The 13,238-nt window shown below is 36.8% G+C and overlaps 1 protein-coding gene across 10 annotated transcripts in view; it reads right to left on the bottom strand.

Moving 5' to 3' along the window:
• RALYL (RALY RNA binding protein like) overlaps nt 1–13,238 on the bottom strand; it is a 371,649-nt gene that overhangs the window by 36,541 nt on the left and 321,870 nt on the right. For 8 of the 10 annotated variants that reach the window (XM_090137773.1, XM_090137774.1, XM_090137768.1 and 5 more), the window contains one exon: nt 1,976–2,023. The exons of the other annotated variants lie outside the window; for them this stretch is intronic. In XM_090137773.1, the coding sequence (XP_089993899.1) occupies nt 1,976–2,023 (48 nt within the window). The remainder of the gene's footprint in view (nt 1–1,975; nt 2,024–13,238) is intronic. 10 annotated transcript variants of the gene reach the window in all.

Here is a 13,238-nt window from a genome sequence, read left to right as displayed (position 1 = left end):
ATTTCCAAGTAATATACAATAGATGCAAAGAGCAAAATAACATCACATGATAGCACATATTCTCAGCCACAAAACACTAATTATTAGCATAGTCACCACCATTAGTCATGCATTTTTGCCACCAATGAACAAGAGTCTGCATGCTATCCTCATAAAATCTGCATGGCTGTCCGGAACATGGCTTGTCTTTCATGTCACTGCCACCATTTTTTCTCCATGGCAGAATTCAACTCCACATCTTTGCTTCCATGCCAGATGCCATTTTATCAGACTGCTTCTCTGCTGCCATCTGTCACATGGCAACAACATGTAATGGAATATTGGCGAGAAGTTGGTGATACAGCAGTAGAAGTTGAAACATCTGCCTTTGATGTTGTGGGCCAACATTACAAAATTACTTCCAGAGCAGTTCTCATATAATGAATTATAGCTGGATCAGAAGTTGGTTATTTGTGGACTTCCATATTAACCCTGTCTTTTGGTGATTCTTCTTCATTGTCATAGAATCACAGAATCATAGAATGGCTTGGGTTAGAAGGGATCTTGAAGATCACACAGTTTCAACCTCTCTGCCATAAGCAGGTTTGCCATCCATCAGATCAGGCTGCCCAGGGCCCCATCCAACCTGGCCTTGAACTCCCTTAGGGACGTGGCATCCACAACCTCTGTGGGTAACCTTTTCCAGTGCCTCATCGCACTCTGGGTAAAAAATTTATTCCTCACATCTAACCTAAATCTACCCTCTTTTAGTTTAAAGCCACTCACGCTTATCCTATCATTCCTATCAGTCTGTGTAAAAAGTCAGTTCCCTTCCTGCTTGTAAGCTCCCCTCAAGTACTAAAAGGCCACAATGAAATCTCCCCGAAGCATCTCTTCTCTAAGCTGAACAAGCACAACTCCGTGTATTTTCATTGGAGAGGTGCTCTAGCCCTTTGATCATCTTTGTGGGCCACCTCTGGAGCTGCTCCAACAGCTCCACCTCCCTCTTGTACTGATGTCCCCAAAATTGGAGACAGTGCCACAGATGAGACCTCAAGAGGGCAGAGTAGAGGGGGACAATCCCCCGCCCTTCTGGCCATCTTTCTTTCGATGCAGCCCAGGATTTTTTTTTGGCCTTTCTGGCCTGCAAGTGCACATGCTGGATCATGTCCAGCTTTTTGTCCACCAGGATCCCCAGATCCTTCTCTGAGGACTACAGTGAGTTCTCCTAGTCTGTACTCATATCTGGGATTGCCTTGACCCAAGTGAAACACCTTGATCTTGGCTTTGTTTAACATCATTAGATTCTTGTGCACCCACTTTTTGAGCCTGTCCAGGTCCCTCTGAATGGCATTCTTTCTGTTGTGTCAACTTCACCACTCATCCAAATGAAGACTTTAAAATTTCCACATCACTGAGCTAGGCTGTGCGATGGTACTTGTCTCAGATAATTGTAATTGTGTATCCTCACACTTTTTCCTGCTACAGAAATACACACATTGTTCAACTTGCCTGACTTCCTTTAAAGTCTTTCTAGAATTCTAAACATTCTTGGAAGATAAGAACAGCTATTTCAGGAGACAGTCTATATCTTTTCATATCCTTGGTTTAAAGAAAAAGACACAAATATCAATTCTGAAGAATTTTGCAGCCATTGTATGTTCCAGTGAAAGTAAGCCTAGAAGAACTCTGTAGAAAGAAACACTGAGCAATTAAGCTACCATTAAATTTTTCAGCAAAGAAAATGCCCCAGTAGCTCACAGAGAAGGGTAAAACCAAAAGAGCTGTTTAATGAGCAAACATTGGGTGGTAACCTGTTTGTGATATATTCAAATAACCTACTTCAAATACATAGTAGAAGTGATGAAATGAATAATATGTAGAATCAAAACAGACCCGCATAACCAAAACAGACCTGCATAACCAAACAATATGATTACATTATAAGCAAACAGTAGAAATTGTGTTGAATGTACAAAAATATAACCACACGTACCGATTGTAGAAATCATCCCTGTAGTAATCATAATCAAAGACATAACCACTGTGGGAAAAAAAAAAACAGAAACAAGAATGTACAGACTTATAGAAAAAATACAAAACATTTCTGTTAATATTAGATTACTCTCATGTTTCAAGCCAGTTCTTAGAGTCCCTTTGATTTCATTCCTTAACCATCTTTATACATATGTTTGCCAAAGCTGCCATCAGTTGTTACTCTATAGTACATTTGGAAATGTGAAGTCTAGGGCAAGTACAACATTGAAAACAGTTGACAGTACACAGAGAAAAGATCTAACACACCACACTTCTCTGTAATTAGAGAATCATTATGCTGTAATACCCAAGTGATCAAATGAAGTGAGCACTCTAATACTGACATGCTCTTCTTCGCTAGGCTGACATAATTAGTGGCCTGGGAAGATTGTTAAATGCAAGAAAGATTAGTGAGTGAGTGAGTAGTGGAGAACCAAAATTAGACAATTAGATGAATGAAAAATGTTAGAATGGTTGGATCACTGATTTTTGAATTCACCAAATCTTTTGCCATAAACAGAAAAGGAAAAATAATTAAAAAAATGAAAGGTGTAAGTAATAGTGTTAGAGAGAACTTTCCTCTCTGGTTCAAAAGAGAACATAAATACATACAGAAATAAATATAGGTAGGAGATTGCAAATGACTAGAAGAACACTATTTTATGAGTTGTCAGCTGTGAAATAAATCCTTCATTGTTCTTCTTGTGTTTGCATTCTATTAGCCACTCTTTTCCTTTATGGTGAAGAAATAGCACTGAGGTGCATCTCAAACATCCAAAATGAGAACCAAAAATAATAAATGTTCTGCACTCAAAATTTGCTTTGCCAGAATAGGAGCAGAAACTGTAAGTTTCTTACTTACCTTACTACAACAATTATTAAGGAATAAAAGACATGAAAAAAAAGTATCACAAATAAATAAATAAGAAAGCAGAAAGATAGAAAGGAGAGAGGAAGAACAAAGGAAGAGAAAATAAATTCAATGAAAATAAAGGTGAAAAGCTGCATATTAATCAAGTTTGTCTTTAAATAGAATGGTATTCTGGACTATTTCTGCTCTCTAACAAGTTTTTAGTGCACAGTTTGTAGTAAAGGTCAAGAATTCTTGAATTCCTTGGGTTTGTTCTCCCTCATCCCATAAAATCTTATCCCCATTTTCTTACCTTTGCTAAGTCTCAGAGGCTCACTGCTTAAAAAGGAAAAAAATAGAGTTGGCAGACTTAAATTACCTCATTTACCATTTCATCCTGCAGTTTTAATTTCGAGGGCTTGCAATTTGCCATATCTGCAACTTGCAGAAACACCCACCAAAAGAGCTGAAGGTTAGGGGTTAATTTCCACCTCCGCCTTGGATAAAATTGCCCAAGCCCCTAGAGATCAGAGAAGTCATGCCATCTACCCATGTAATGCTGGACTAGTATTGAAAAATCACGGGACTCACCATGTGAAAAATCCAGCTGTAGTCCTACTGTTAAATTATTTCAGAAACAAAAGCCCTATATGCATTTTATATGAAACACTCATTAAATAAAACAGACCTGGGAGACTAGAACCAAGAAAAAAAACCAAGCACCTGGTTAAGGAAGAAAAACAATATTAAATAGTACTAGTTAGACCTTACATCATATTTCTGTATTTTACCTTAATGCAACTCTAGTAAGTTTTTCCCTATACAACACAACAGCTCTTATTTTGTCTATCACTAAATTGCCAGTCTACATGAAACTGAGAGATAGTAAAGCTATTATTTTATTTACAGTTATCCACAGTTTGCTAATAGCTTTATTTAGCTGCATGATTAATAGCTGCAATAATCCTGCACTTAATATTCAGTTTGTGTTTTTAAGTAGAAGAGGACAGACAATTTGAAGAAAAAAATCAATTTAAAAGGCCTGTCACATGAAACCTTTCACCTGGAGTGACATTAATTTAATTTACACAAAGATGAAATAAATTCAGTTTTTCAAGGTTAAAAACCATAAAGCCAATGAACAATAATTCACTTTAAACCAGCTGGTGTAAGGATGAACAGCAGCTCAGCTCTGGGACCTAGCATGTACTCTGAGAAGAAAGACTGTGTTATTTGACACAAGCCCCCCCAGGACAGAGTAAGACTGGACCATTACTGGACTTTTGAAGTATGTAATTTTTCATATTCAAAATATGACAGAGAAGCCTCAAAACCTCCCCTGGGAATGGTGGTGCTGGAAGGGCGCAGGAGGGAGGGAGATTTCAGGCAGAGGTCTGAGTGTGCCAGGTCCATAGGACTGAGAGGATTAACCAGTTGGAAAAAGTTCACAAGTTCTTCAGATGAGAGTAGTAGGCAGAGAAGGCTTTGGATGGCGTTGTAGAAAACTGCAAGAAAGAGCTTGTGGTGTGATAACTGAACATTTCTCTCCTTCCTTACCTTCTACTCACAGTCCACCACTGTACAAATGTTCCTCAAATACAGTATTCTTATACTGAAAAATGTGATTTAACATTTCATTTTTTTAATTTAGTGAAAAATCCAGGATAATCTCTTTTGAGAGAAGTAGTTTTGCATATCAGTCAGCCACTAAGAAGTTCATTCTTTTGTTCTGTTCACTGTTCGGGTAACTTCTGCCTTGAAAATGAACCACTTAGTGTCCCTTCAGTTTTACCAGCAACAATTTCAACCCACCATTCTCCATGTGGTCTAATGTTATCTTTGGTACCAGAAAAAAGCAGCACGTATTGTAACCTGATTATCTCATGGCAACACGATTCATGAATTTTTGTAAACTTCTGGGTTGTTTATATCAGTTACCTTTTAAAATATTGCATTGCTTTACAAACATCTGATACTGTTATTATGGAAGCCCAGAAACATCAAAATTCATTATCTGATAAAAGTTTTAAAGTCTGCAAAAATATAGAAGAGGAGCATCACCCTTCTGTTGCTATGTTTTTTTTATATCTTCACCAGACAAACCTCAGTAGTTTTCATCAAGCGTTTTATAACAGAAGCTATCTAAATGACTTTGATACAGATGTTGCCTCTAACTTGAAAGTTAAGGTGCTTTGTGTTTTCATATGGTTTAGTTCTGTAACATCCATTGCTACTGAGATAAGAAGTAAATGCTGGTTTTCTGAATGTTTCACGACATTCAGACTCTTAAATGAGTACACCCAAGGATTCAGCTGCAGCAAACATCCAATTCATTCATCCTGTCCATCTATCTGCCAAAGAATTACTGACCTTATGGCTGGGATATGAAATGTAAACATATTATGGCTTTTAACAGTGTGACCTGCTACCACAATTGACAAACTAACAGGAGTTGATTTGCTTCCGTTTCTAATTTGAGCATTTTAAGTGAAATCTTCACAACTCAAGGGCATCCCTTCTAATTGAATCCCATATTCCACAACGTGGGTGCTGGGGACTGTAGCAGGAGGTGGGGAGGGAATCTCTTCTTTCCCCACAGGCTATTCAGGTTCGCTCTGCATTGGCAAATGGCATTTCTGTGCAGAAGTGCTGTTCATAAAGCAGAAAATAGCCAGTTCTGCACACAAAATGACTTCTATCTGAGACCATTGGCAAAGATGTGGTATCATCTAATTTGCTCTTGTACAAAAAGCAGAGATGGATGGGCTACTGTGAGCTCTCAAAAGAACAAGAGGCTCACTTTCTCCCCCTTTCTCATCACTTAGTATCCTTTAAGAAAGATGTCTGAATTCAAGATTTCATCATGGAGGTAAGACATTTAATCTTCCATGCTATCTGCTAAAATGACTGAAGGAGAATAGCACTACAGAACCTTATCTGTGGTAGAAGACAGTTAGCATGGGTCTAAAGTGCTGAGAAACCTCATCATGGTTCCTTTTTTGTCCCCATGATCTGGGTCTGTTTCTCCCTCTCTGAAACTCATTCTGCAGTTGCAGCAGCAGCACAGCTACAGCACTGAGCTCCTAGGGATAAGTGTCCTATGCTTCAGCAGCTGGGTTAACAGCCCATGGATGCAAGGCATCATGTGAGACCCTTAAAGGTCTGAGGTTTTATAAGAGCAATTCCTAGTGCTCTTGGTTGTGAAGCAGTTTTTCTGCATATGTATTGTAAAGGCTGTGATCCAGAGATAATGACAGGAACCCAAAAGTGGAAGCACTAGAAGAAAAAATTTCTTCTGCTTTTCAAAACAATCTCTTTTTTTTTTTTTTTTTTTTTTTTACAATTCAAAAAAAAAGAATGAAAAGTGGAATGATGATGTTTCACTTGTAATAATACACTAAAGACAGACATTACACTGTGAATGCGATTAGTAAAGCTCTGTCTACAGCCATAATTGTTCACACTTCTACAGCCAAGGGACAAACAGAAACTTTGGTCAGTGCTGCGTTATAGAAAGCAGAAAATTAGCACAAATAATCACTAGCACTGAAATCAAGGTGATTGCAGGGCTCTTAACCTCTTAGGAGTTATTCCTTAGCAAACCATTAACCTGTGTTACATAGGCTGAGAGAAATCATTCGTGCAGTGTAGAATACCAAACATTCAGGAAGTCTGACGCAGAGAAATGTTTAAAGGAGCCAGTGAACTGGTGGAGTCAGCAGTTTCAGAATGACACTAAATAGGTAGGCCACTTACCCACCGATATACACACCTCTGCAGCATTAACAAGAAACCTGTCTACATGATGCTGCTATTAAAGTGGAGGGCAGAAAGACACACGTTCACACTAAGGCAAAGAAAGTTAACCAATATTACGTGTTTCTGTTAAGAAAAAACCATAGCTCCCTTTTCTGACCAAGTATCAAGGAGACAATCTTGTAGAAGTTGCCTCTTTTAGATTAATTTTACTTAAATACTTGTCTTACTTTAAATTCAGTTTGCCTGAAGAATAAAGACCCCAAAGATCAGGTTTTCAGATCTATATTTCTGTTTGCATTCAGTTTCCCTATGCGCATTAGCAGTTGCAGTCAGGCAAATGAATTATGCTTCTCCAAAATAACCCTCTGGATGTTATTATGTATTTATTTACATGATGATATTGTATATTGAAAATATACTGGCACCATATAGCCTCTCCAATACTGTGTTGTATGCTCACACAAAAATTTTATAAGCTAATGGTCACACACATGGTTTTAATTTACTTTGCTCCAAACACCAGTTAGCGTAGCTTCAATGGAGTTACTCTCATTTTAGAAGAGTTAATGCAGCAAAACAAAAAGAACTTTCGTTATTTTCATGGAAACAAGAAATTCTGTTATGCTTCTGAGTCACCCTTAGCTAATATCACTATTTTTCCCCACATGTACAAAGATGTACTTGTAAATCATAAATGTTGACAAACCAGACATAATGCATCTTAATTCAATTGACAGCACCATCACCATTTATACTGTCAATTGCTTCTCTGTCGTCAGAGAAATATTAAATACAAAAGCAATATTCTCTTAATCAAATTCTTTTTAGAAAGCACATATCAATGTAGTGGTTGAAGCTAGTACTCCTGTCACTTGTAAAATCATTTCTCTTGTCATATAAAAAGAGTGCTTGAAATTGCTTCTGTCGAGTGCAAAAGAGAATCAGACTAAACTGATGTGATATTAAAAAATATAGAGAGAGATGAGAGGAGCATAACTAGATGATCTGGGGAATAAGCACTGGCAAGTTTCCCTGTAAGAAATTAATCAGATGGCAATGACTTCCATGAGCTATTAAAAAAAGCAGAGTCTTTGAATACTTTTCAGTGGATGGTTACCCACACTCCCCAAAGACAAGAATTTAATTTGTGCTAATTAACATGTTAATTGATAAACTCACCACCAGTTTCCAAAGCTAGGGGAATGTGTGGGCTGAATTCTATCTTTAATTTAGAAATGATTCAGTTTTAATTTAGAAATGATTCAATTTTAATTAAGGATGAAGATTGTGGTAGAAGTGAAAGAACACTTCTCTTTTGCAGTTCAGGCCACGTGTTCTGTAGAGAAAGACAACAGTCTCCACAGTCTACTTGTTGCTGATATACATTTTACTAAAAGACAAATTCTTGTCAGTGATTCCTTCAGCAGATATATTCTTGGAGATTATGTATATATATATATATATTCTTGGAGGGACAGAGCCAAAGGAGGAAAAGAAATTATAGAAAAGTATTTTGGACTAATTTCCATATTTCCATATATAAATCCCTGATCTCTTGTCTCAAACTATCAGATGATTGGACGTAACCTACTGTATGCATTTACCAATCGTCATAACAGTTTTGTTAATATAAGTAAATAAAGTATTATTCTGATTGTGTACAGTTAAGAAAGGGCAAGGTAACATTTTTGTATGTTTTCCATGTATTTTCCATGAAGTGGAGAAGTATGGAATCAGATATTAATAATATAGAAAAGAGTATTATACTGTAAATGGAGACATTTTTCAGCAAAACTGAAAAGCTTTTGGGAAATCTTTGTCCAAAGAGATATGTTTTGCCCAACTATGACAGCTATACATAAAACAGTTTGACTGACATACAGTATTCCATTTCCAGTACCTATTAAACAATCTTTCTGCAGGCACTCAGCAAAATCTGCCATATGATTAGGCTGTTTTTTGTTGTTGTTGTTGTTGTTGTTTTCATCTTACACATACTTTGCTTGGGCTCATCCTCTCTCCTCCAAACTATTTTCCCAGTGAAATGTATATTGGGGAAACTGCTGAACTTATTCTCCAGCCTGAATTTGAGGCAAAACTAGGTAAATATTCAAAACTACCTATGGACGGTGAGATAATTTGCATTAGATTTTCCCACTTAGATATTTCCCTGTAAAAGATAAAACAAATCTTGTGTAGTACATGATAGAAAAGACATTAAGATTAATATTCAGACTCCAGGGAATCATGTAATCTGGGAGTGATTTATGGCAGCCAAATGGGCATGAACGATGTAGGACTTTCAAGGCAAAATTTAGCCCAAACAGTTTTCTGTACAACTAAATATCTGAATTACTCCCAACAAAACTTACTTGTAGCTGCAGGGAAAGACACTGAACATTGTTAGCCTGCTGATATTTAGAAACAAAATAATGTTTTCAATGGAAAGAAGCATAAATAAATCTACTTAATGTCTCCCCGTCCTCTCTTCTCCTGCTGTTAAACTATTTTCTGTCATCTAAAGTAATCTCCAATTACTTGTGTTTCTCATGGGAACATATTATACTAAGGTAATGAAAAAGCTTTCCAGTGTGAAGTGGCCTACCATATCCCAAGGTGCCCTTTAATTGTATAGATTGACTGGGAAATTCTTGATGTCCATATGCTAGAGTAATGAGTCCCACCTCTTAAAAATGCATTTCAGATTCAGTGTATTCAAGGTACTACTGTCAGACCATGCACAAGTGATTGATTATCCAATTTATTAGCAATATTGTATACACTGCACGAGTATGGTGTGACAAATACAGAAGACTGTCATTGACAGGTGTAGGAATAAGTGATGGGTTTTGGCTTTGAAGTGTTTCTACAGCATTTCACTGAACAGCAGATTGATAAATTAAAATCACACTGGTAGCACTGGAGCTGAAAGACTAACTGCTTAAGATTACAAAAATAGATCTCTGGAAACTTTATGTAATCTCCAGAGAAGCAGTCTTAGAAGAAATGAATAAAACAGAAAGGCACAGTTCACAGAAGATTAATCAATTTCAATATGATGGTGTCAGAATTTGTGTAAAGAAAAAAGTGCTTCTAGAAAACTGCAACATTCTTTTCTTTCTCCTCTCTCCCCTTCTCAAACTGTAAATACTTAAAATTTGTTCCAAAAAGTTTACAGATGTGGTGGTTTTTTTTTTGTTTTTTTTTAATTGAATAACTCAAGGTTTAGCTTTAAACTGTCAAAACAGAGATAACTGTCACTGTCCTGAGAACAGCATGTGAAGACAAGACATACTGCCTTTCGTTTTTTTTTTTTTCTTTTTTTTTTTTTTTCAAGAGTGTACTGTAAGTAAAGTTACAAGGTAAATGGAAATACCAGATACTGTGAGTCTGAGAAAGCATTCTTGTACTCCTGACCTGTTGTGAAATAAATTTCATGGTAATTGGTTGTGGGAAATGCATATGATAAAAAGGATATTCCTTAACTGAGAAGCAGACTAGACTCAATTCCAGGCTTTACAGAGATAAGTGGAAGGACAGCTGTGCAACTGACTGTATGTTCTGGTTTCAGCTAGAGCAGAGCTGACTTTTTTCATAGTGTTTGGTACAGTGTTGTGTTCTGGCTTTAGTAGAAAAACCAGTGCTGATTAACACTGATATTTTAGTTGTTGCTGAGCAGTGCTGCACAGAGCCAGAAATGTTTCAGTATCTCATACTGTCCTTCCAGCAAAAGGACAATAAGGACAGCTGACCTAAACTAAAAAGGTTATCCAGACCATATTACATCTTCAAAATGGGGAGTTGGCCGGGGGCAGTCGCTGCCCAGGGACTGGTTGGACATCAGTTGCAGGTGGTTAGCAACTGCATTGTGCATCATTTGTTTTGTGAGTATATAATTATCATTACTATTATTTTTCCTTTCCTGTCATAGTAAATAGTAAACTGTTTTATTTCCCCCCACCCACCTCCAGTTTTCTCCACAAACCTTCTGGGAGAGGGGAATGAGTGGAAGGTTGTGTGCTGTCGGGTTGCATGTTTGCTTAAATCACAGCACACAATACTTTATATTGTCCAGCCTAGTGCTAACTATACAGACTACATTTCTCTTGGTTTCTGAAAAATCCATGTCTAGTAAGGCTATTAATGGAAAGGCATGTCTGTTCACTTTCCATAATACAGAGAAAAAAAAATCACCAATATTTCTTTTCTGTAAGTGAATAAATAAATCAGAGAGTAAGTAATTTCTAAAATAACAGGATAGAGACCATTTGATTTACATAAGGGAGTTCAAAGTCTCCACTCTCAATTCCCTCACAGTTAATCCATAATAAAGTTCCTGAAATTAAAGGATCAGATATAGTTATTTACTTTAAATACACATATGAAATACTTCCAATTCCTCCTCACAAGGGAGAGAGGTTGTTTGTTCCAGGTGATTCACCAAGGTGCAATAAATGGTAAAACAGTCCTGATGACTTCCATCATGGTATTAGTATTGCCATTATTGTATGCAACTTTTGACATGTACTAGAAATCCTGATTTCTTATCACACAGATATGACTTGAGTGTGACTCATTTAGTTGAAAAGTTTCTACTTTTTTTTTAATCTGCAAATAGACATAGCTTGAGGCTAATCGAAAGACCTTATTCTTCTTAGAAAAATAATGATTTTTTTGCATGTTCTAACATGTCATCTGATATTGGAGGCTAGCCCCTCAACCTCTACAACTTGTCTTAGGCAAGCTCAGACATCTCCTGCAGTTGAATTGGGCTGTATGCCATGGGCAAGAACTAAGGCTCTGCGTCTAATCTACCTTTTTTTTTTTTTTAAGGAAAATATCTAAACTGGAACACTTTTCAGCCTAGGGAGGGATCTTTCTCAAGTTTTCAAACACAACTGGTATAAGAATAGGAGACAGATGATATAGATGACTTTAACCAGTTTTTGATCTCTCAAAAAAGACAGTGGCCACAATTTGGTAATAAAGAAAGAATAGCTTACCCTTTCTGAGGATCAGGACTTGTTAGAAACTCCTGAAGGAGATGGTCTCCAAGCAGAGAAGCTTCCCTTTTGGCTGCCGGATCTTAAATGAGGTTAAGGAGGGATGAAGCCAGGGTTCACCTATTCTGGTCACACAAGTGAATGGTTTGCAGCATTGCTCCCAAGGTTGGCTACACCCCTTCATTGGGTGCTCAATCACTGGTTCAAGCCATGACATAATCGTTCCCATACAATTGGGCTCCTGCCTTCCTGGGTATGTAGGGAAGGTAATCTGTGTGCTCTTCTGCTTTACTCTGACTGTTTTTCTTCTTTATGATGACCTTCACATGGTAAGAACTTCTACTCTGAGGTTTACAGTAAGGGACAATATGGTATATTCATCATTTACTTACTTCCTCATTCAAAAGTTTGTGATAAACATATCTGACTTTGAATTTAGTCAGGTTACATTTTTGTTTTCAGATTTAGCCTGTTTTTTTTTTCCAGCTATAAGCACCTTAAAATATGATAGTCACATTTTGCAAATAATGTTTCTCTGACATATTTTGGTAGCATGATTTACAGCCTTACTGTTACGTTTAAAAACAAAACACAATTTGGGAGATATGTGATCATCCCCATTTTCTCCTTCCACACCCTGGATATTACAGGAGAATTCTTGATGTAATTGTATTTGGCTTCAAGGAAACAGTTGCATAGATTTACACTTTGAAACTTATGATAGGAGCAGTAGGCAAGTTTTATTAGCTCATTATCATCTGTTTAGAGTGTAATATTTATGTCTGCACAAGACATTGCATTCAATGAATATAACATGAGAATTTAGAATGAATTCTAATCCAGCTTGAGTAGAATATCCACAAATTGTTCTTTAGTCTTACCAACCTTGGCAAAAATGATTATATGTATACAAAAAGTAAAAGTGAGACTCTCATTTAAAATACATTTATCATCTGTAATATACAGCAATTAGCTTAGCTCCTAGACTATTGCTTGTACATCCATTTTTTTTTCTTTTCCATAAAGGTTAATTTCATAACACTTCAGAAGGTAAGGAGACCACTTCACAAAAGAGGGCTCAAGAAATTTTATGTTTCTATTATTGCCATATTCTTTCCCCATATCACGTGGTCACTCCCGGAGTTGAGTGGCTCTATCAGATTAGGGCTGTGCTTGCACCAGCATGCATCAGTGCTAGTAAGCATTTATAGAAAGTTTCATTTTGAGTGTTTTATCACTCTGTGAAATATACTTTAGAAGATAACAGTATAAACAAAATCTTATTTTGTTTTTACACATTGATATTGAGTAATTAATGAATTAAGCTGCCATAACAATCAGTCATCAGGATTGCCTCGAGTATCTCTTCTAAAAACACAGGACTGTGAAGGAATTGAAACTGTTAACATCTCTCTCTATCTCCTCCTTCTTGTTCTTGTGAGACTCCTCTCACACAATTTTTGTCTTCTCCTAGCAAAAGCACATTACCATTATTCTCCCTTATGACTTTCATGACTGGAATGTTATTTTTCTATGAATGCTCTACACAGCAAGACAGTTTTATAGCCTATAAAATATCAGCCAGAACATGAAATACAACTAACTACTGA

The sequence above is a fragment of the Phasianus colchicus genome, chromosome 3, assembly GCF_987193195.1.
Source record: "Phasianus colchicus chromosome 3, bPhaCol1.hap1.1, whole genome shotgun sequence".
In the NCBI taxonomy this organism is placed as follows: domain Eukaryota; kingdom Metazoa; phylum Chordata; class Aves; order Galliformes; family Phasianidae; genus Phasianus; species Phasianus colchicus.
The sequence above is the reverse complement of the archived record's forward strand: the minus strand, read 5'-3'. Positions and strand labels throughout refer to the sequence as shown.